This window comes from Malania oleifera, chromosome 3, assembly GCF_029873635.1.
Source record: "Malania oleifera isolate guangnan ecotype guangnan chromosome 3, ASM2987363v1, whole genome shotgun sequence".
Lineage (NCBI taxonomy): Eukaryota > Viridiplantae > Streptophyta > Magnoliopsida > Santalales > Ximeniaceae > Malania > Malania oleifera.
Window position 1 is genome coordinate 44,689,476 of NC_080419.1, and position 24,069 is coordinate 44,713,544.

The 24,069-nt window shown below is 36.0% G+C and overlaps 2 protein-coding genes across 4 annotated transcripts in view; one reads left to right on the forward strand and one right to left on the reverse strand.

Moving 5' to 3' along the window:
• Nucleotides 1–1,275: 1,275 nt before the first annotated feature.
• Nucleotides 1,276–8,999, forward strand: LOC131152395 (3-ketoacyl-CoA thiolase 2, peroxisomal). 2 transcript variants are annotated; one of them, XM_058104250.1, is made up of 14 exons: nt 1,276–1,742; nt 2,918–2,994; nt 3,147–3,231; nt 3,386–3,512; nt 3,608–3,706; nt 3,791–3,858; nt 4,019–4,126; nt 4,206–4,283; nt 4,595–4,727; nt 4,803–4,899; nt 7,165–7,288; nt 7,381–7,489; nt 8,488–8,571; nt 8,661–8,999. In XM_058104250.1, the coding sequence occupies exons 1-14, from the start codon at nt 1,662–1,664 to the stop codon at nt 8,768–8,770; spliced, it is 1,380 nt and encodes a 459-aa protein (XP_057960233.1). In that variant the 5' UTR covers nt 1,276–1,661; the 3' UTR covers nt 8,771–8,999. The 2 variants fall into 2 exon arrangements, with proteins under 2 accessions (XP_057960233.1, XP_057960232.1); XM_058104249.1 differs by having other exon boundaries at nt 1,298–1,742; nt 8,488–8,999.
• Nucleotides 9,000–18,808: 9,809 nt separating this feature from the next.
• The window catches only part of LOC131152396 (uncharacterized), a 67,367-nt gene continuing 62,106 nt past the window's right edge, over nt 18,809–24,069 (reverse strand). For both annotated transcript variants that reach the window (XM_058104251.1, XM_058104253.1), the window contains exons 7-9: nt 19,616–19,715; nt 19,431–19,529; nt 18,809–19,337 (exon numbers count right to left, since the gene is read on the reverse strand). In XM_058104251.1, the coding sequence (XP_057960234.1) occupies nt 19,275–19,337; nt 19,431–19,529; nt 19,616–19,715 (262 nt within the window). In that variant the 3' untranslated portion in view covers nt 18,809–19,274. The remainder of the gene's footprint in view (nt 19,338–19,430; nt 19,530–19,615; nt 19,716–24,069) is intronic.

The window sequence follows — 24,069 nt, forward strand, 5'->3', positions numbered from 1 at the left end:
TAGAAATAAAAAAAAATGGTTAGAAATTTTGGGTCGTTACAGATAAAATCCAATAATGCTCTTGATTTTTCAAAATATAGCACTACACTCCTTGAGTTTTTGAAAACTACCAAAAACTTCTTAAAGTTTAATTTTATTTAAAAAATAAACTTTCCATTAGTTGACTATTAAGTATATGTGAAAAAAAAAAACAATTTTTTCTATAATATAATGATATTTTAAAATGACACTAGCTTAATAAATTAAATTGAACAAATTGGTTAGTATTTGCAAACTAAACAACTTGAAGACCTAGTTGATTTTTGAATTAACCGTTCTAACAAATACAATCGCTTTAGGTAAACCAATTGACATTAATATTACAAAAAAATTATTATTATTTTAAAATTTTAAAATATATATGACTAAAAATTGACTAATAAATCATAAAAAATATCTAGTAATTATAATGCTACAAAATGTTTTTCAAATGTATTTTTCATACAAATTTAATAACTAACCTCATCATAAAACAAACAAAACATAATTCAATAGTTCTAAATTCAAGTAATTTATCAAATATTATGTTAAAAAATAAATTAAAATTTTAAAATTCTTTATTTATAAATTAAAATTATAAAATTGAATATTAGATCTTCTATGTGTAACATATGAATGTTAAATGGATAAAAAAAACTCAATTTTATATTAATTGGTATTAAATTTTCCTAATTTTATTCAAATTCTAATGCTATTAAATGTGGTATTCAGTCAAATTTAAAAGGAGAGTTGCAGTTCGACCAAACATTTGATCTTGTCCAATTTTTTAAACTATATTTTATTTGTTGAAGATATATTTAGTCATTTAATTTACATAAAATACATCTAACAAATTGTTTGGAAGAATATAAATTTTTTTTAAGTATTATTCTAAATTTAAAGTATTAATTATTTTCATAATTTTTAAATTTTTTTAAAATAATAACTTTATTATGTTTTCATGTTTTTGTCAGGTTGTTGTATTTGATTCACTTATAATTTTAATCTTAATCTTCAAAATATTTTTTAATCAATTGACCAATTTTTTAAACTTAATTTATTAAATTAATGTTATTTTTTAAATTATATTATTAAAATTAAGTGGAACGGTAAATTATTACATTATTAAGGATTAATTTTATATATTTTTTATTAAATTTGACGGTTACCGTCACTTAACTAAAGATTCATATAAAATTTCAAAAAAATTGTGTAATAATTTTCAAAAATTCAAGGTTGAGCGTTATATTTGAAAATTTGTTGTTGAATTTTGTCCTATTAAAATTTTAAAAATTAGGTAACCCTTACGGCCGTTACCGTCTGGGGACGAGAGGATAACGCCTGACGGCACCGGCGAGCCTGACCTTGGCGCCGGCCAACGGCGGTCAACTGCTAAGTAAAACCACGCGCTAAAAGCGAGAGTAGACCAGTGTCATCGTCGTTACCTTCAACAGAAAGCCTCCGGACGCCGTCATCTTATCCCTTCTGACAACAGCTCTTCTGTTCTAACGCTCAGGCAGACTACAAATAAGCATTCGCCCATTCTTATCGCTCTTCGCTTTTCCTCTGCACTCTTCTTCGATCTACGACCTCTTTTGGATTGCGAAACTTCGATTCAGTTTTGCTCGGCGACAGACTCAGTTATGGATAGAGCGATTTACAGACAGAGAGTTCTGCTTGAACATCTCCGTCCTTCTAATCAAAACCACGAGTCTTCAGTATCTGTAAGTTCATGATTCCCCCACTCCCTTTCTAATTTTGATTGTTCGGTTTAGGGATTTCCGACTGATTTCGTAAGTGCTTTTACATTGTAATTTGATGTTTTGTTGTCGTTCGTGGAGCTCTGAGTAGGTGGATTTGGGTTCAATTTTCTTTCCGATCTATGGAATTCAATTTTTTTCGTGTTTTAGGGTTCTTGTTTAATGAGACGCGCGTAAAATAGATCACGGACTCGGTTCAATTTCCTTTTTCTTTTTTTTTTTACCTTGCATTTTAGATTTCTTTCTGCTTTATTATTATTGTGAGTATTAGAAACCCCTTTGATATTTTATGCTTAATATTCACAGAACCCTAATCCGATTATGTGTTCCTTCTGTTTGAATGCTTATTCATAATGTTAGTAGGTAAGGGCTGATTGGTCTCATCTGTGTTTTTTTCTTTTCTATTTTGCTTGTAATATATTGAAGAAATAGGCCGGGACAACACTTCTTCGTTGTTAGTGTTTTTCTGTTGCCAATTTTCAGCTGGCATAATTGAAAATCAGATTTTATTGTTTTGGTTGCCACATAAGTCATAACGTTAATATTTAACAATCACGTGTTTGGACTAAATCGTTTTCACTCAATATTTTTGATGAAAATTTGAAATAAATTTACCATTTGAATTTAAAATAAAATTAAAATAATAAAAGAGTAAATAATCCAAAAATATCCACTATTTTCAATTTCATGTTCAAGATGATTGTTATTGGAATGCTAAAAAGTGAGTGTGAAAACTTAATGATAAATAATTATAATTATGCTGTCTTTAATTTATATATATTTTCCATTTTCACTTTTTTGATAATATTTATTCATTGTTATTTCATCCAAGGAAGAAAAATAAAAAACTGTGTAATTAGTTTTTCATTTGTTTCAGTTCTGAGAATATTCATAACCAAACAAGGTGTCAATTTTCAGTTTCAGTTTTTAGTTTTCACTTTTTTCTTTTCATTTGCATTTTCATAATTTTTGAATACCAAATGATCCCAAAATTTTCAGTTGTTCAACTGCAGTTCTTGTTGTTCTATTGTTTTGTGGTCTTGTTTGGCTGATTTTGTTTCAAATTTTAATTTCCTTCATGCATTTTTCCTTTAAACTTGGGTAACATTTTTCTGAACAAGTCTTTATTTTACTACTAGGCATCTGTTTGTTTGGCTGGTGATAGTGCTGCATACCAGAGAACTGCTGCATTTGGCGATGATGTGGTTATAGTGGCGTAAGTTGCTTTACTGTGCAAATGTTATGTGTAAACTGATGTTGTTTTTAAACAATTGAACTATAACATTAACATAGTTATAGTGGCATCAGTTGCTTTACTGTACATTTGGGCTTTGTATTTTTATAAACTTGTGCCTTTACTTTGTATAGTGCATATCGTACTGCAATGTGCAAGTCCAAAAGGGGTGGTTTTAAGGACACTTTTGCTGATGATCTACTTGCGCCTGTTTTAAAGGTTTGTTGTATTATCTTATCTTATTTTGGGTTGATTTAACTTTTCTGAAACTTGAAATGTAATTGACAGATTCCAAAGCACACAATTTTCCCTTTTTATTTTTATTTCCCGAATTTTGTTTACTTGCCAATTCTATTGATTACTGTTGGTGTAGGCAGTGGTAGAGAAAACAAACCTGAACCCAAGTGAAGTTGGGGATATTGTCGTCGGTACAGTGCTTGCACCAGGTTCCCAAAGAGCAAGTGAATGCAGGATGGCTGCATTTTATGCTGGTTTTCCTGGTACATGTTTACTTATTTATGTTTTCTGTGTTAATTCTTCATGATTCTTAGCATGAAACCCATTTGACTGCTTGAATATATTATTTGTATGGCAGAAACTGTTCCAGTTAAAACTGTAAATAGACAATGTTCCTCTGGCCTTCAGGCAGTTGCCGATGTTGCTGCTGCTATTAAAGCCGGATTCTATGACATTGGTAAGAATTCATTCACTTTAGAGGATTTGGTGTGATTACATCTTTATGAGCATGGAGCGTCATCTTCTTTATTTTTCTGTGTAGGTATTGGGGCAGGGTTGGAATCTATGACAGCAAATCCAATGGCTTTTGATGGGACAGTCAATCCAAAAGTCTTCTCTCCCACTATCTCTTACTCCCTGTCTTTCACACACACGTGCACATGCACGAACACAAGCTCGTGTCTCATGCCCTGATTTCTTCTACATGCACAGGTTCTCAGTTATTTTTAATGGAATTTTTATCCGCTTATAATATCTTTAATTGTACCAGGTAGCAGAATTTGAACAAGCCCAAAATTGTCTTCTCCCCATGGGCGTTACTTCTGAAAATGTGGCTGCTCGTTTTGGAGTAACAAGACAGGAGCAAGACCAGGCTGCAGTGAGTTGAATACATTAAGATGTGTGGTTGTTGCTCCAATGTGGTCATCTTACTGCCTTTTGTGAATTTATGTTTGTAGGTTGAGTCTCATTGGAAGGCTGCTGCTGCAACTGCCCTTGGTAAATTCAAAGATGAAATAATTCCTGTAGCCACCAAGGTTAGACTATTTTGCAGTTATTTTGCAAAATTTTAAAAGAGTTCATTTAATACCTTTTAGGAAGTGAATAAGACAAAACTTAGGAACTAGTGAATGAAAGAGTGCACCTTGCTTTAGGAAATGATGATTTAACCTAGCTTATTGTGTAACTGTAAAAAAAAAAAAACTGAAAAATTGTGTTGAATCATTTTTTTTATGTATAGCATTACTCTTTTTTGCAATTCATTGTTCCCATTCTTCTTTCAGTTATTTTCTTTGCATGTTTATGTGTTGTTCTTGTTTCAATATTAATAATAATTTCATCCAAAAAGATTGTTGACCCAAAGACTGGGGAGGAGAAACCAGTTACAATCTCTGTGGATGATGGTATTCGGCCTAAAACGACAATTTCAGATCTGGGAAAGCTGAAACCTGTGTTTAAGAAAGATGGGAGCACTACTGCTGGTATTGTATATTGCAGATTATCTAGCCTTCCCATTTGGCTCCTTTAGACTTCATTATTTGGGGCTTGCATTGTAGGGAACTCCAGCCAAGTGAGTGATGGTGCTGGAGCTGTTCTCCTTATGAAGAGAAGTGTTGCAATGTGTAAAGGATTACCCATTCTTGGTGTATTTAGGTATGTAATTCCTAGAATAATTCTCACTAAATTTAGAATAAGCTCTCCATTGTTATGGCCTAGGCAATAGCATACGTCTGTCATGCACTTCTCTAAGTTCTTTTGATCTCTTTGCATTGGCCAAGGTACATTTATTGCTCATATTTAAGGTTTCAAGTCTCTGCTTATTTCTTCTTCTTCTTCCTTTTTTTGCATGGGCAGGGGAATGGGGTTGTTTGAGGGTTGAGAGGGGTATCTCCAATATAAGTTGCAGTTGTCAAATTGTTCCAATTGATGTTCCCTACAAGTTATAAATGTGGAAAAAAAAAAAATGTCTCTAACTAAATAGTTTATGTATATATTTAAAGAAAATTTTATTGATAGCAGGAAGAATATGTAAGGACACAAAATCATCCAAAAAAAAGAAGAGAAAATAAAAAGATAAATGACAATAGGAAAGGGTTAAAGGTACACTGCAAGCCAATCACGTTGAAGATCCAAGAAACCTGAGCATCCAAAAAGACTAGAAGAGAAAACCTCATGATGATGCAAAAAGATGATTGTCCCAAATCAAAGCACAATTCTGGAAATGCAGGAATTTCTCTCAGGCCAAACAACCCATGAGTAGTAAAAACTGCACATCGTCATACTGAATAGTTTAGATAATCCTCTTGCTTCCTTTTGCTGCCCAAAACATTTAAACCCAATCTGGCTGTACATCCAAAAAACAACTCCCAAAGCAACCAGATGAAAAACAAATTCAGAGTGAAGCAAAAAAGAAAATCTGATCTCGAATTAAGTCTCTAAAAAAAGCCTGATTTCATAAAATAAGAGCATTTCTTCCCAGCCAAATCACCCAAAAGACAGCAAAAACAGCATATTATTAAAGTTTCCTCACTTCCTTGTGCCTCCCAAATCCTCTGAAATTAGTCAATGAAAAATCCTCTAAAAGAGCCTGTGTACCCAACACTCTCTGTACGCACCAAAGAGCTTGTTCCCTAAGGACCAAGCCAAAGAATAATGAACAAGAACATAAGCATGGGTCTCAACACTCTCATAATGCACCACACAAACATCATGAGACTGCGGTTTTTAAGTTGTTCTAATAACACATATTGTTGGTGTTAAGTCTATTAAGAAGGCCATCCATTCTAGAAGAAGGAACCTTAACTTTCCACAAACTGTTGGCAGCAGGAATGAGTAAGATGAGAAGCATGAAAGAATCCTAGAAGAACCAAATTCCAAACTCTTGACTCCAATGTTATGAGGAGTATAAGAAAGCTCCTCCACTCTCTATTATTAAGATTTCTAGGAAATTGGAAGTTCCAGTATATCCTTCTGTTAACAACCATAAAAGAAGACATAGGTCCATTTTGACATGAAGAAAGATAAAAGAGCGAAAGGGAAAGCAACTAAAGCCAAAGATTTCCCCAAAAAATGATCTATCTCCCTCTTCAAATTTAGTACCCAAGGGGAAGCACCTGTGAAATGAATAATTAAAAGATTATGTCATCGAATCTAATAGAATACATTTTGTTGACAAATCAAATGCCCTGTAAATTTGTATTGAAATTTTCAAGTTGTTATGCTGCATATTTTACTCTGGTTGTAAAATCTATTTCTTTTTCTAACAAAATGCACGCACCAAAACTGTCATCCACACACAAAGTATGTGAGCCACTTGAAGCTTCAGCGGCTCAGCCTACCAGCTTCTGGAAAAGGTCCATTTGTAAGGACTGCATAACCTGAAAGATTTAGAAATGTCAATCAACTTCCCCATGGGAGCTCCATAGATTCCATCTAGTGGAGCGGAAATTCTGAGACTGCCTGCTGATGCTTATTATGCTAGGGAAAAAAAAAAAGGCCCCCTCTACCGAATTTGAAATGGCTGTCATAGCTGGCTGCCGTAGAACTTTGTCCTGCATGAGGATACTGATGATGATGCTTCCCAGCCTTTCATGTGATCATGTAGCATCCACAGAAACATGTTGAGTCCTATGACTTCACTGGCCCCTGAAAATTTCACAATCAGTCCAGCCCAAGACCGCATTTATTATGTTTTTAAACTAAGTGTTCAAACTGCCACTACAAGTTTATACTTTAATATGCTTTACTTCACTTAATACCTCGTCTGAATTGAGCATTACATGGTGCCGGGCATTCCTGATTCTATGCAACTATTATCCCACAGTAGTGTCTGTTTCATGACTAAGCCTCAAAATTGATGAGAAATGACTAAGGCTACTGCTCAAATAATAAGGAAACTATTTGGTGCTACCTGTGCAGGACATTTGCTGCTGTTGGCGTGGATCCCAGCATCATGGGCATTGGCCCAGCTGTTGCAATTCCTGCTGCAGTCAAGTCTGCTGGTCTTGAACTACAGGATATTGATCTTTTTGAAATAAATGAGGTATTGATGAATAACAAAATAGCTTATTCAATTACTCTGAAATTTTTGTGACTTGCCAATTGTGAAAGTAATCCATTTATTCCCTTTTACAGGCATTTGGTTCCCAATTTGTATATTGTCAGAAGAAGCTGGATCTTGATCCAGAAAAGATTAATGTCAATGGAGGTGCAATGGCCATTGGGCACCCTTTAGGTGCAACAGGTATATACAGCGCACAAATTCCAGCGAAAATAGATTTCGTGATCTGTAACTTGGAAGTACTGACTTATGGTTTCCCCCCTTCCCCTGACCAATTCACTTCTCTATACCATAAGAGTTAAGAATTGTTAGATCTTATGTCTGTACATACGGTCTACATGCTCTTACGCATGGATGCGTATGGTCTTTTAGCACAGATGATAATGGGGGAAAAATGCTTGTCAGTTTGGAATGTTGTTGGATAAATTTTTAAATTGGTTGGAACTAGGGAATATATTTTCTTAAATATAGCGCATTAGATACTGTCAAGTCTTGGCATTTTTACTGATTATGGTTGGAGCTGGATGATTCTTGGATTTGGTGGCCCATGGAGTGATGGTCATATTATTGCAAAAAATTCTTGGAAAAAATCTTCATATCACTTCATGTGTTTAACTTTTCTCTGTGTCTTGCAAATGTATGTTCAACAACCATGCACATTTGCTTGCTAACATCGATGCTTTTTCTTTGGGATTTCGAACCCTCCTTTGTTCCAGATAATTGAGCATTTCTTCCTTGTATTCTTGCGAGTGTTGAATCTTTGTGTTAAGGTTGTTATTACCAAACCTGCATTCTAATCATGGAAAATAGTCTTTCCAATTATGGAGGTAGGGCTGCATTTATGTTGCCCTTCATACGCCAATGGCATAGGAGCCATGTGCACAGGTGGTTATTAAAAAAAAATCCTGGCAGTTGATGATGGATTATTAAATGAAATTTGAGTTGGTTTCGTTGGATAATTTTCTTGGCCAAAATTCAGTTAATTTGGGAATATAACCAATTTAATGATAACTGAATGCTCACCCCTAGCCATGTGAGGGCCCCTGATGTGTTTGTTGCTTCATCCTTCCTTGCAGATTTCAAGTTTAGTGTAATTACATTGGGTGTTCTTCATTAAGCTCTGTAATTTAGCATTCTGCTGTCTTTGCATTCTCTTAACTTACCATGGGTTTATTGTATAGGTGCCCGCTGTGTTGCTACTCTATTGCACGAGATGAAGCGCCGTGGCAAAGACTGTCGTTTCGGAGTGGTGTCAATGTGCATAGGTTCTCTCCCTCTCTCTCTCCCTCTCCCTCTCCCTCTCTCTATGATATGGCTGATGACCAATATGTGTGACCCACTTGGTGCACTGCAGGGACAGGAATGGGAGCAGCAGCAGTGCTGGAGAGGGGTGACTGTGTTGATGAACTCCGCAATGCACGGAAAATTGAAACCCACAATCTTTTATCGAGGGATGCCCGGTAGACTTCACCATGCTTCTCCCTGCGTGTCAATCACCTGTCTATTCAATAAAATTTATAGCTGGAAGAGGGATTCATAATAAGGTGGTGTTGTGTAATCAATGACATTATTGAGACGCAGGATTCTATAGCAACCCTCCTCCCTCTTATATAACTTATACCAAGCAAAGGTCTGCCATGTTTTTCTCTTCATTTTATTGCGTATAATGCATTAGTGACCGTGCTTAACAGGCTTTTGATTGGTTCAATGCTTTATAGAATAGTGTAATAAGGTCTTGCATCTATTTAAGGGACCATACCAAACTCGATGACAAATGTGGACATGAAAGGAAAAATGTGGAAAAGGGTTCTTCTTATTTTTTGACTTGGTAAATGATGTTTCCATAAAGTTATCGACATGAAGTTCCCTTCAAATAAATCTCATTTTTAGAGGATTAACCTCCTTACGCAAAATGGTTTTCAGTAAATGCCCTATTATTGACAACCCAGCTCGTCAGAAAATGGCATTCGTCTATGTAAAGCGAGAAACATTGATGGTGGTTGCAGTTGTTCAGGGCTTTAGGCTTTAGAAAGGAATGTATGGAGTTCTTCATATTAGCAACTTTGAGGGGTTGGTTTGCTACGCCTATCTCAATTTTCTTCTTACAATGTGGACTTTAATATAACTATATTACGATTAAACCATGTTCAAGTTTAAATTTTACACTTCCAAATGCAATCTAAGTATCCAAACATATATGGTTTAACTTATTTTTTAAAACTTTGCCTATAAGCAATTACTCCATTCTATGTCAGCTCCTAAACTTTCTATGGTCGAACAAAGAGCAAGCGATGTTGGGCGAAATTGAAGAGAAGCCTTTTTTATTTCCTTATTAATTATTTATAATCATTTTTATAATATTAAATTTCTAGGCCTCATACATTTCTTTAAACTATTGTGTTTTATAGAAGTTCTAATCTAAAATCCCATAATATTTTTTATTTTTATAATTAAGAAAATTAGCTTTTACATTTAACAATATTTATACAAACTACTGCTAGATGCATTATAAAAATTTTTTAAAAAAAGAAACATTACCACGTATTGAAAACTTCAATTCTAAGGGGAAAAAAAGGAATTTTTTTTTTCTTTCCTTTTTTTTTTACTTAAATTTAAAGAAAAGATTTTGAAATATTTGTTGATATTGTTTATATATTGAGTGAGATAGTTTTCATGTTCAACATTCTTATTTTAATTAATTAACAATTTTTATACTTATTCTAATTATAGTTAATGTGATGCTAAACTGTATACACACACACACACACACTAATATAACATTTTAAATTTCTCCATATGAAAAAAATGTTCGAAAAATGATAAGAAACTTTCATTTTAGACACAAATATGTGCCATTTATATAAAATCTAAATTTTTTATTTGATTTCCAAGGTTAGTTTATCATTTAAAAAAAAAAAAACTTATAAAATAGGAATATAGGATAATATATACCTATATACACATTTTTATTTAATCCTTTCAATGTTATTAAATAAAGAAATGAGGTCATTTCTTTCAAATTAAGAGTTATGGAACCACATGACACTTTAAACTAACAATTAATCTTCATCTATTTAATTAAACTCATCATATAATCTAAAATTACCTAAGAGGCATCCAATGGTTAGAGTCAGAAAATTCTGTATTAGAGATATTGAGCTCAAACCTTGGAAGGGGGAGAAGGGTTATAGAATGAGCGATTGACATCTTTCATTATATAGTTCAAACCTAATTAGCTTCAATCAACCAAAAAATATACATCATGTGAGAGGGCATCATGGAAGAAACAAATATTAAAAACCCACTAAGTTTTCTATAATAGCAAACTGCTCCTATAACTTTGACCCATTATATAAAAGACTTGCTAATTTTTTACTTAACAATTTGCTAAATTAAACAACAACAATAACAGACCTTAAGTCTCATTAGATGTGATCAGTTACATGAACCCTTTTTTGACAATTCAAACAATTGAAGGCAAATTCATCAAATGACTTAAGAGTTATTAAATCCTTATTTAATATCTCATTTAACGACTCTACCCGTTTTACTACCAATAACACTAATTAGGTCGCTTCTCTTCATCAATGCACTACTTGGTTTGCATTTCAAATATTCAAACCATATAAATATATGGGTAGGGTTTTAATTCAGGGGATGTTGGACTTATTGAGCTAACTATTGGGACACCTATGTTGAATTTTTTTTATTTTACTACAGTTGATGTCACTCACCACGCACCCGCCACGTGCCAAGCTACGACAACTGTTTGGCATTTGACAAGAATCGTTGTCAGCGATCCAACTGTCGAGAGAAAACACACATTGGATGAGAAAGATTGCGCCACATCACTCACCAATCCCAAATGTGTGGTCTTGGTTATGCCACATGTCCCCATCCGTACGATGACACATGTCCCAGGCAAAGGAGGCAGGGGGGCGGGCTGTGGCGCCAAAAGTTCTCGAATCTCTCCCTTCTCATCTATCTTTCTTCCAAATAGCTCCGAATAGCTCTCTCCCCTCTCTTTTCGTTGCTTACTCTCTCTCTCTCTCTCTCTCTCTCTCTTTGTTCTCTTAACTCTAGAGGAGGGGAAGAAGAGAGAGAAAATAGAGAACAGGAGAGAGAGAGGGAGTTAGAAGGGAAGGAACGGAGGAGCGAAGGATGGAGAGGAAGAGAGAGAGAAAAAGAGAGAGAGAGAAGAGTAGAGAAGAGGAGATAGAGAGAGAGAGAGAGAGAGAGAGAGAGAAGAGAAAAAGAGAGGGAGAGAAAAGATAGGAGCGAGAGAGGGGCGAGAGCGGGAGGGGGGAAGGGGTACAGGGAAGCGGGGAACGAGAAGAGAAGAGGAGAGAGTAGAGAGAGAGCTGCAGATCGCGCGCGAGAGCGAGCGATGATCTCTCTAGGATCTCTCGAGCTCTAAATGTATGTCTCCCCTCATATCTCACCCCCGCCCTTTCTCATTTTGCTGGTTTGGACAATGCCAACCATGGCAAAGAGTTTCAAGCTCTACCTTGCTTTCTAGATCTAAACACAAATCAACCAAAGGTAAAGATCCGATCCATTTCTCTTTAATTTATTTTTTTTTTCATTCATTTTTTTTTTTTGAGAAACAAACAAGGGAAACTGTGGCTTAGGTTTAGTCTGAACTAAAGTTAGGCTCGAGTTGAATTAAACTTAACCTAAGTTGTAGGTTTGGTTTAAGTTGGTTGGGCTAGGGTTTTAATGTAACGACTCGAAAAATAATGATATTTAAATAATAAAGAGAGAGGAAAATGGAAACAATAATAGAAGGAGGCAACCGCCTTCGTCGACGACATTGCATTTTGGAGGTGATAATTTCAAAAAATTTCCTAGGCCTCGTCGACGAAGTTCTGTCTCGTCGACGAGAAGATACCGAGAGAGGATTTCTGGAAGTCTGAAATTCATCGACGAGGGTGCAGGTAGGGGTGAGCAAACGGTCGGTTCGGCCAAATTCGGTTAATTAACCGAATTAACCGAAAATTTCGGTTAAAGAATAGTGTTAACCGAACCATTGGGCTTCACCGAACCGAACCCGACCGAATTTATTTTCGGGTAATTCGGTTAACCTAATTTAACCGAGAAATATGAGGGAAGGGGGAATTGGGAAGGTAAATCCGAACAAGGGAAGGGGGAAGTCAGGAAGGAGTCGGGGGAGATGATTGAGCTCGGGTGAGCTTGACGCCGATGACGATGAGGAGTCGGGGGTTGTTCTAGTTGACGATGGCTGGACCAGTGGCGAAGGCGATGGCATCACGTGAAGAGGTGGTGCCGTGTGCGGAATGAGGCTCGTGAGCGAGAGAGAAGGCAGGACCAGTGAGGGCTTCTGGGACTTCTCACTCAAAGAGCAGTTACTGCGTTGCAATGTTGGTGAGAACTGATGAGGGCCGCGACGGGCGCCCGGCGATGGACACAGATTAAGGCATCGCGTTGAAGATTGGTGCCTGGTGGGTGCAGAGGAGCTCGGGGTAGTTGAGCGAGGAGGAAAGGCGACGACGATTGCCTCTGACTTCAGAGAGCAGTGATGTGTTGGTGATGATGGCCGGGACGGCTGACGGCGATGGCGACGGGCGACGACGACGGCGGAACGAAAGGCATTTGAGGACTTACATGTTCTGGACTTCTGTGAGAATGCTCGCAGTGAGAGTGTGAAGACTGTGAGAAGTATGAGAGGGAATTCGGGAATGATGTGAAAAATTGTGAAAATCCGATTTTAATTAGTACCTTTATATTTAAAATTTAATCATTGTAAAATCGGTTAATCGGTTAAACCAAATTAATATTCTCCATTAAACGAACAGAACCGATTTAACCGATAAGATTGGAAAAACATACGAACCGACAGAACCGAATTTTTTAACCGAACCGAACCGACCAATTTCGGTCGGTTAATTCGGTTTTCCCCGAATTATGCTCACCCCTAGGTGCAGGTTTGTCGATGAACTTTCTACAGGACTCGTCAACGAGGTGATGTGACTCGTCGACGAATCCCGTAGTATAAATAGTGCTTAAACTCAGTTTGTACGCAGAAATTTCAGCAAAGACTCTCTCTCTCTCCTCTCTCTACGGTTCCTCTCCCATTTTTCTTCGATTTCGGCCCCGTCATTCGCCGGATCAACGATCTGAGGCCACCACGACGCTCTTGGCGGAGTTCTCTTCAAGTCTGTTAGATCAGATCATCAGTGGGACGAAGTTGGATTTCCTCACAAATTTAGGGTAAGGTCTTTTAAGAAAAATTTGGCTTTCCAGCAGTTGTAGAAAATGTAGTAGACGTAAAAATAATGATGTTTTGTTCTAAAATATATGATTTTCAGGGTGTTGAGTAGAGAACCTGACGGGTGAAGGACCCATCATAATAGGGGGATTTTAGCATAAATCAGGTAAGGGAAATATGCTATGCTGGGAGTTTTAAGAATGTTAACAGAGATTCCATAGATACATATATACCAATTTATTATACAAATTTTACAGAATAAGAGTTTTAATGTTTGTGTGGCCTGAGTAGATATTTATCGAATGTAGAATTTATACAATGTTTCAACATATAATGTTATATAGTGTATATATATATATACAGATATTCACAGATATTTAACAGACAGATTTATACAAATTTTATTCAGTTCAGTATATTATAGTATTTACAGAACGTCTTATTTTCCTAAAAGCCATAACACACAGTTTATACAGACAGTGATATATCTCGCTTATAGTAATTACAGAATATATGATTATACAGTGATTACAGAACAATTTACAGTCCATGCATACCGTTTTTACAGTTTATTTTAGAAAATATAGTTGATACAGATACAGTTTATCACAACGTCATGGTTTATACAGTTATTACAGACTCATGGTAAAATAGATAATTGTATATAGAGATATATTATACAATATCAGATCCTGTTGAACCATACAGTTTGCAGAACACGGTACCGTTGCTATATACAGATATACAGTATAAAGTGTAACCACCTATTCAGATAATACGTGGTATAAAGGTCGATCGTATAGAGCCCACGAGTGGACAGGCTCCCCATCAGATATGGGTTGAGGAGGGCTGGTCAGACCGATTGAGTATAGTGGTTTATCCTGGTCGGCCAACCAGGATAGATCCCCCCTACGAGGTTAAATCATGAGGGGTTAAATCATGACACACAGTTATCTACAGAGAAGTTTTCAGTTATTATATGTATATACAGATTTACAGAGATAGAAAATATACTTATATATATTAGAAGTATTTGGAGTAGAAACCTAAAGTACAGATATGATAAGCAATAGGGAAAAGGTGATGGTTTATATTACTAGCATTGTATTTACAGAAGATTCAGTGATACATGATTATATAGTAATGAGTTCATAGTATGGTAACTATTTGTCACACACTAGTCAAGCATATTTCGTCTTACTAGCGTTGGCTGTATCACATTATTTTTTTTAACACTTTTTAGGTGAAAAGGCAGGGCAAGAGACCCGGCTAGAGATAAAAGGGCCTTAGTATTGCCCTGACAATAGAGTGAATATTTTAGGAAGTATTTTTGTATAGCCCTAGCCTAGTTGAGGGTATTTTTGGGAAGCAGTCATATATGTATATTTTGAAGAACATTTTAGCACTCTGGTATTATATGTAACTATATATGGTTATATTCATTTGATTTCCACTTCTCGCTGCTTAGGTTGATGGTTTGATTTAATTCAGTTTGGTATCAAAGCATTATAAATGTTATAGTATATAAATAAATAAATAAAAAACACCCCAAGTTAAATAGCAGGTCGTTACAATTAATTTGGGGAATGTTGGACTTACTGAACAAACTATTGGGTCACCTATGTTGAACTTTTTAGAATTTACTATAGTAGGGTGACATCATGTTGGCGTCACTCACCACATGGCAAGCTACGAGCGTTGGGCTTTTAACACGAATCGTTGTCAGCAATCAAACTGTCGAGAGAAAACACACATTGGACAACCAAGATCGCGTCACGTCACTCCCCAGCCCCAAGCGCGCAATCTTAGTTATGTCACATGTCACTTTACGTACAATGAGACGTGTCCCATTAATTATTTCTTTTTTCCAAAATTTTTTTAATCTCTCCTCTCTCTTTCTCTCTCTCTCTCGAACAACCCTCTCTCTCTACTGCTCATTCATCTCTTCTTTCGCTATCACAACTTATATCTCTTTTTCTCCGCTAAGCCCTTATCACGCTCTCTCTCGCAAAACACAATTTTCTTCGCCGAATATCTCTCTCTCTCTCTCTCACACACACACACACACAAACACATTTTTTAGGTTTGGACAAAGCCCCACCATGGCAGAGAGTTTCAAGCTCTACCCTATTTTCCATATCTAAACACAATTCAACCAAAGTTAATTTTATTTTCTTTTTCATTCATTTTGTTTCATTTTTAAAGAAACAAACAAGAGAAACTGAGGCATAGGTTTAGTCTGAACTAAGGTAAGACTTGAGTTGAATTAAACTTAACCTAAGTTGTAGGTTAGGTTTAAGATGGTTAGGCTAGGGTTTTAATTCGGGGAATGATGGACATATTGAGCTAACTATTGGGACACCTATGTCGAATTTTTTTGAATTTACTGCAGTAGGGTGACATCATGCTAACGTCACCCACCACGTGCCAAGCTACAACGGCCGTTTGGCATTTGACATGAATCATTGTTAGCGATCCAACTATCAAGAGAAAAAACACAATGGATGGGAAAGATCGTGCCACGTCGCTCGCTAACCCCAAATGTGCGATCTTGGTTGTGCCACATGTCATCGTCCCTACGGTGAAATGTGTCCTATTAATTATTCTTTTTTATTTTTTTTTTCCAAAAATTCTCGAATCTCTCCTCTCTCTCTCTCTCTCTCTCCTTTGTCTGTTCTCTCTCTATCTCTCTTTATTGTCTCTCTTTCTCCCGAACTCTCTATTGTCTCTCTCTCTCTCTCTCTCTCCTCTCTCTCTCTCTCTCCTTTGTCCTCATCTCTCCCCCTCTCCATTCTCTCTCTATTTCCTTCTCTCACACAACCTTCTCTCCCTTTTTCGATTCTCTCTCCCTACTCTCTCTCTCTCTCTCTCTCTCTCTCTCTCTCTCTCTCTCTCTCTCTCTCTCTCTCTCTCTCTCTCTCTCAATTTATCTCCCCTCATATCTCACCCCCTCCCTTTCTCATTTTGCTGGTTTGGACAGGCAAAGAGTTTCAAGCTCTGCCTTATTTTCCAAATCTAAACACAAATCAACCAAAGGTAAAGACCTGATCCATTTCTCTTTAAAGTTAGGCTCGAGTTGAATTAAGCTAATCCTAAGTTGTAGGTTAGGTTTAAGTTGGTTGGGTTAGGATTTTAATTCGGGGAATGTTGGACTTACTGAGCAAACTATTGGGTCACTTATGTTGAATTTTTTAGAATTTACTATAGTAGGGTGACATCATGTTGGCATCACTCACCACATAGCAAGCTACAATAGGCATTGGGCGTTTGACAAGAATCGTTGTCAGCGATCAAATTGTCGAGAGAACACACATTGGACAACCAAGATCGTGTCACGTCGCTCCCCACCCCCAAACGCACGGTCCTGGTTATGCCACATGTCATTGTCCGTACAATGACATGTGTCCCATTAATTATTCCTTCTTTTTTTTTCCAAAAATTTTTGAATCTCTCTCTCTTTATTGTCTTTTGTTCTTCCGAATAGCTCTCTTTATCTCACCTCTCTTTCCATTGCTTACTCTCTCTCGCTCTCTGTGTTCTCTCTCACTCTCTACTCTGTCCTGCTCTCTCTCTCTCTCTCTCTCTCTCTCTCTCTCTCTCTCTCTCTCTCTCTCTCTCTCTCTTTGTTTCCCCTCATATCTCAACACCTTCCTTTCTCATTTTTCAAGTTTGGACAAAGCCCACCATGGCAGAGAGTTTCAAGTTGTACCCTATTTTCCATATCTAAACACAAATCAACGAAAGTTAAAGACCTGATCCCTTTCTCTTTAATTTTATTTTCTTTTCCATTCATTTTGTTTCATTTATTAAGAAACAAACAAGGGAAACTAAGGCTTAGCTTTAGTCTGAACTAAGGTTAGACTCGAGTTGAATTAATCTTAACCTAAGTTGTAGGTTAGGTTTAAGTTGGTTGGGCTATGGTTTTAATTTGGAGGATGTTGGACTTATCAAGCTAACCATTGGTGCACTTATGTTGAATTTTTTTTTTGAATTTACTACAGTAGGGTGACATCATACTGACGTCACCTGCCATGTGGCTAGCTATGACGGGCATTGGGCATTGGGCATTTGGCATGAATCGTTATCAACGATCCAACTATCGAGAGAAAACACACATTGGACAGCCAAAATCATGTCACATCCCTCCCCAAACCCAAATGCGCAATCATAGTTATGCCACATATCACAGCATCTGTGCGGTGATACGTGTCCCATTAATTATTCCTTTTTTTTTTATTTCTTTCTAAAAACTATTGATTCTCTCTCTCTCTCTCTCTCTCTCTCTCTCTCTCTCTCTCTCCCTTTTTTTTTTTTTTTTTTTTCTGTCTACCTTCATATATCACCCCCTCCCCTAGTTTAAGACTTTGGACTTTAAACTGATTTAAAAAATTATAACATAATAATAAAAAATGTCTGTCTACAATTATGTTTATAACAAATGATACCATAATAATAATATTACTTTCTATGTAACATACACTATCACATGCATGCACATATATTAATATATTATGTAAATAGTTATAAATATATATACATACCTATATACGTACATGCATATATACATATATATATATATATACACATCCATATGCATACGCAAGTATTTATGCATCCATGCATCACATGTCAAAAAATAGAATTTCTTTCAAACTAGAATCGAGAAAGTTTACCTCAATGCTATGTGAAATGAAAATCACAAACCAAACATTAAAAAGGGATCAATCATGATTCTAATTCTTCGAGTCAATAATTATTAATTACCAAAAGCTACCGAAGCTCATCACGTGTTGGAGCTTCGATAAATTCAGCTCCTCCATGCACATACTCTTTTGGTGTAAATCTAATTTCCAAAATTATTGCTCATTTCAAGAACGCAAATTTTGATTTGTAGCTATTAAGGGTATAATAAGCACTTGAAGGAGTTGCGTCCACTTCCATCTAAAATCATGAATCCCTACAAGACATCTTCACTTTTTGGAAGCCATGAATATTATTTTTCGCTAGCGAGGAATGATAGAAGCACCCAAAAAAGCCACGTAGGCTGGTAGGGTGAAATTGGACTAGCGTGTTCAAAGATTCGTGTGGACACAAGTTGCATCAAGAATGTTTCAAACGAGTGAAAATTCCAAAAAGTGTGAACCTATATTTGAGTTCACAGCTTCAATTTGAATTTATATAGATTCAATGTAAAAATCAAATTATTTTGAATTTGGTCTAAATCCAGAAAAATTCAAATCAGAAACATAGAATCATGCTCCTAAACATTGCCATTGAGGGCATCAAATTTGAATCATATCATTAAAATATGACACTTTCTATTATGTGCCGCCTTTGAGAGATCTGTGCAATGGCTTCATTAAAATCTGAAGTTGGTGTAAAGATTGATTGTAGCCAAGAAACCAAAAGCTTGGTTCAATTTCAACCCCAAAAACTTGGGGCTATACTGAACATGATACAAATTAATTCCTGAAAAAAAAAAATGGTATATGCACCCAACCCATTCAACGGCACCAACTTAAACAAGAGTCTTCAAAAAACTTAAGATACCATCGGATTTTCTTCCCACAGACGGGACTCGAGTAAACAAAACACTGCAATGCAGCACCAATGCAAAAACTTTCTGAGGCTGTAGAAGAGAATGTTTACAATTACCTCAACCATCAAAAAATGATAATGCTTGCAGATTGGTACCTACCCAGCTCAATTAAGACCCAGAGCACCTGTATCCTTGTAAAATCAAGTTATGGAGGACTTGCACACAGGGCATGAGGTTCTTCTGCTCAGCCATGGATCAATACACTGCCACAACAAAGTTCAGAAAGAAAAATTAGATCTATAAGGTAACATTTTAAAATAAATGCTTTATCAAGTCGTTAGGACAAGAATTCGAACATCTTTATGAAATTTGTGCAGGCAAGGTAGATGGCGTATGGTATCTCCAATGGTGGGCGTTTCAAGACAAACAGCGCAAGCTTCTTCAAGGTTCTCTGACTGCAAGACAAAAATAAAGCAGAAGCAATCAGTAACAAGCAAATATACTCCCTAGTGCCAACCTTCTGTGTGCGCACGCACTATACCTCTACTGTTGACAGTGGCAAGCTATTAATTTGATGAACAGATGCACCACCATGCTGGTGATTGTTCTCATCAAGGGCCAGTAACATTTCATAATCATTTCTGCAAGAAAGCAAAAGCATGAGTGATACAGGACAAATAATAGAATTCAGAAATACAGAGTTCAAAGAATTAGCTAAAAGAATTACAAGAAGAGGGGACAAAGAAAGATGTGAAGAGGAGAAGCAGTAGGACAGAACCAGAACAAAGGAAGAGGATGACAAAATAGAGAAAGAGACATAATGTAGGAAGACAGAACAGCAGAGAGGCGAGAGAGGAAGAAGGAAAAAGGAAGAATAAGAGAAGCAGGAATCATGTGGGAGAGAAGGACAGAGAAATTGCAGCAATCTGATTTCAAAATAATAACACTGTACATCAACTTGCACATCCAGCACTTGTAACACTTCTACTGCTAACACATTTTTACAAACTAACCCCAACTAAACACATAATTACAAAATATCAAAGGAAGTCACTAAATTATACAAAAAGATTCTAATAAAAGCAAAATTTAATAACCCTAAGCCTAAAATGCATGCACTGAATGGGCAGTCTATAGGGTGTAGATGGTCCTCCATCAATAAGGCATGGATTAATATGAAACCTGTACATTAAATATCTTTGAAGGGAAAAACATACCCAATTTGTCTCTCCTCTTTCCCCTGTGCACATGGGGAAGGGGATGGGGCAACAGCTCTTTATTACGTAAACAGTATGCATTGTGGACTTTGAACTCCTTACTTTCAAGAGTTAGGACCAATTGGAAACCCACCAGTGCAACAAGGATACAATGCCCAAGGTAGGTTGATAAAAAAAGCCAAGCAAAGAAAAAGAAAAAGCAACTCAAGAGAGATGTAGTACAAACTACAGGGCAAGGAAGGAGTATAGAATAAAACTACATTAAAAGCCAAAAATGAAAGAAGGCAAAGGGCTCACATTCATAACCAAAATAAGGGCCTCAAATTTATTCCCCTTAAGGATTATATATTGTTACTGGTTAGCAAGCAAGAGTATTAACGCCATTTGCTGTACATTGAGTTTTATGAATAGAACATGGGACCTAACTATTCCTTTGGTTCCCCATTTCCCACAATTCTACAACAATGGTATCTTCATATCAGAGAAAAGAACAACCTACAACTTAAAACCCTACAGAGCCGCCGCCCGCCAAGCCAAACCCCCAAGTCCCTAAGTGCTATGCCTCTTAATCATCCAGGAGCACTATTCGCACCTAGTCAAGAACCACCAACAATCACCAAAAAACCGCCTGACAAAATCTGTTAGATCAGTTTACCGAACTCTAGTGAACCTTGAGAAAACCAACACCACAACCCTACTAGGCATCACTGATCTGCACTTGTATCTACCAGCTGTCTCGCGTGCCCTCACACAATGATTACAGGCCTAGCTCTGACACCACATGCTGGTGCATTAGATTTCGCAGAAGCCTGTTTTTTATCCATTCTGATTCATTAAGGCTCCACTCCCCCCTCGCTCAAGCCACCAGTTTGGCTAGCATGTTATAATTCCCAAAAATCTATCTTTTGCTGTTGGCTCACGTTCAGATTTTGTGCGAGCTCTATGCCTCTGCTCATGACTGAGTTCCTATGCTTCCTGATCGGTGGTAGTTGGGCTGCCAGTGTATCTTATGTCCTGCTAAAGACAATTGAATTGTTAGTGTAATGTTAGTCTCCTTCATTGTTTCAGTTTTTCACCCTTTGGGATGGAGTCCATGCATACCAAGAGTTTAGTTCCCTTGTCATTGCCACAAATGACTACAAAGTTAAATAGATGTAGTTACTTGCAGTCATTTTTAAGCCTGGCAAATAATATCCGAAAGGAGATCCAAGTTCAGGATGTGTTAATTGCAAGGATGTGTCTGCACCTTTATCTGTGAGAAGATCTAGGACTACGTGAAACTATTGTACTCCAGTAATATGAACCAGCATGTATTACCTTTCCTTGGAGTATTTTCAACTACAATAGCAAGGTAAGAGTTACTTTTGCAGATGAAGTGGCATTCAGGAGGAACTCAATATAATGCAACCCCCATAGCGGCAAATTGTTAATTGAGATGCAAAAAACAAGGAAGACAGTTCTGTGTCTATTCTCATGTGCATCGTGCACCCTCGACCATCCATCTTATAACTCTTCCTAGTTCTTTTGCTCTAAACTTTCGTACAGCACAAGCTGCTGTCATCCCAGTACTCAGCTTGGCAGTTATAGAGGCTCCCAAACTGGTTTATGAAACTGTGGTGTTAGAGATGGGTGCTGTAAAGATGCACCCACGCAGGTATTTATAGAGGACACAGCGACCATACAATTAACTAATGTTGGATCTCTATGGCAAGCCCCTTCACATTGCTAATGCTGCTACCACATCCTCAGCAGTCAGAGCAGCATACAATTACATATATGAAGAAGAGTATATACTATGTTCATTTCAGGCATCTCAGCAAGCCTATCTTCCCATTGCATGTCTTGCCCAGAAACATAAGCCTATCACCTGTTTGTCATCCAATATATCTTCTTCTAGACCTTGAGTCATAGATTCTGCCGCTTCAAATGACCATGTGACATACTTCATCACTTTTTTAAAGCCAATGTGCACCATACACAATGCCACCCTTGCAAATGAGTCTTTAGTGGAACAGGCATTACAAATCTTTGGGACTATTTAGTTGTGGAAAACAATTCTTAATTTCCATTTTTCAGTTTTTATAAAATCATAAAAATGTAATCTTATTTTTAAATTTTCCAAAATTTGTATTAAAGGGGTAGAAAATAAAGGGTTCATTTAGTTGAAAAAATACAGTTTCCATTTTCATTTGTAGATTTCCAAATAATTATGAATATTTCTCCTTTCATAATTTTCCAAAAATTATATAAGAAATCAAAAATCTATGAAACAATAAAAAAATATTTTCCAAATTTCTTATAAAAATTTAAAATAAATTTGTTTGTAATTATTTGAAAAATTGGAAATAAAATATAAAATTAATTTCCGCCAGTAAATAGTGCCAAAACTTTTTATTGCTTTCTAGTTTTTAACTTTTTATAAATATGCCACAAAACTGAAAAATAAGCTAGATTTTTTTGTAAATTTTTGGAAAACTAAAAGTTGGAAAATGAAAAATGCTCTCCACAAGGAGCACAACTAAACACGCCTTTAGTAACTCCATCTCCATTTTCTAGGTTCTGCATATTCCTAAAGTTTCCTTTTATCTTGTGTATTAGTAAACTATCAAAATGTATAAACTTGCTAGAGCTAGAGAAAGAAATAGTAAAGACTTAGGTAATGTAAGATGTATAAAAAGTGAGGATGATATTGTCTTGTTTAAGGAAGAAGACATAAAAGAAAGATGGTAAAGTTACTTTGGTAAACTATTCAATGAAAACCACGTAGAAGAGTTAAACTTAGAAATTGACAAATAAGGAAAAGACTAAAAATATGAGAGTTATTCGTAAAATTAGAGTTAACAAAGTTAAATTTGCACTAAAAAAATATGAAAAATGCAATATCTACAGGAAGTTTGGAAAAGCGTAGGTCATAATGGAATTATATGGTTAACTAACTTATTTAACACAAATCATTAAAGCTAAGAGAATGCCAGACCAATGGAGTAAAAACACTTTAATACCTGTATACAAAAATAAAGAAGATTCAAAATTGTAATAACCATAGTGGAATTAAACTTATGAGTAATACAATGAAATTGTGAGAAAGGGTAGTTGAACAAAGATTAAGGCTAGAAACAAAGGTTACAAAAAAATCAATTTGGTTTTATGCCTAGAAGATCTACTACAGAATCTATATATCTTTTAAGATGATTAATGGAAAAGTTTAGGGAAAAGAAGAGAGACTTGCATATGATATTTATTTACTTAGAGAAAGCATGTGATAGGATACCTAGGGAAGTTCTATGATAGGTTTTAGGAAAAAAAAAAATAGGTGTACGTAGTAAGCATATTAATGTCATTAAGGATATGTAGATTGGAGTAATGACTAGTGTTAAGACTATAGGTGGAGCGACTAGAGAATTTCCAATCATAATATGTGTACATCAAGGATCAATTTAAGTCCATATCTTTTTCCTTTAGTGATGAATGAACTGACTAGGAGTATCCAAAATGAAGTTCCATGGTATATGTTGTTTGCCAATGATTTGTCTTAATTGATGAAACTATGAGTGGAGTAGAATCTAAGTTAGAATTGTTGAGAGAAACTTTAGAATCTAAAAGTTTCAGGATAAATAGAAATAAGACAAAATATATGAAATGTAATTTTAGTCATAGTAAGAGGAATATTGGAGACAAAGTTAAACTTGATGATGAAGAAATCAATAGCACTAGTAGATACATTGGATCTATTATGCAAACTAAAGGAAAAATTAAAGAAGATGCAATGCATAGAGTT

Bases quoted from the DNA above. Each gene is read 5' to 3' on its own strand.
- LOC131152395 (XM_058104249.1), top strand. From the start codon at position 1,662: ATGGATAGAGCGATTTACAGACAGAGAGTTCTGCTTGAACATCTCCGT. The intron at 3,232-3,385 runs GTTTGTTGTATT...CTGTTGGTGTAG, and splicing joins TACTTGCGCCTGTTTTAAAG to GCAGTGGTAGAGAAAACAAA. The intron at 7,490-8,487 runs GTATATACAGCG...TTTATTGTATAG, and splicing joins GCACCCTTTAGGTGCAACAG to GTGCCCGCTGTGTTGCTACT.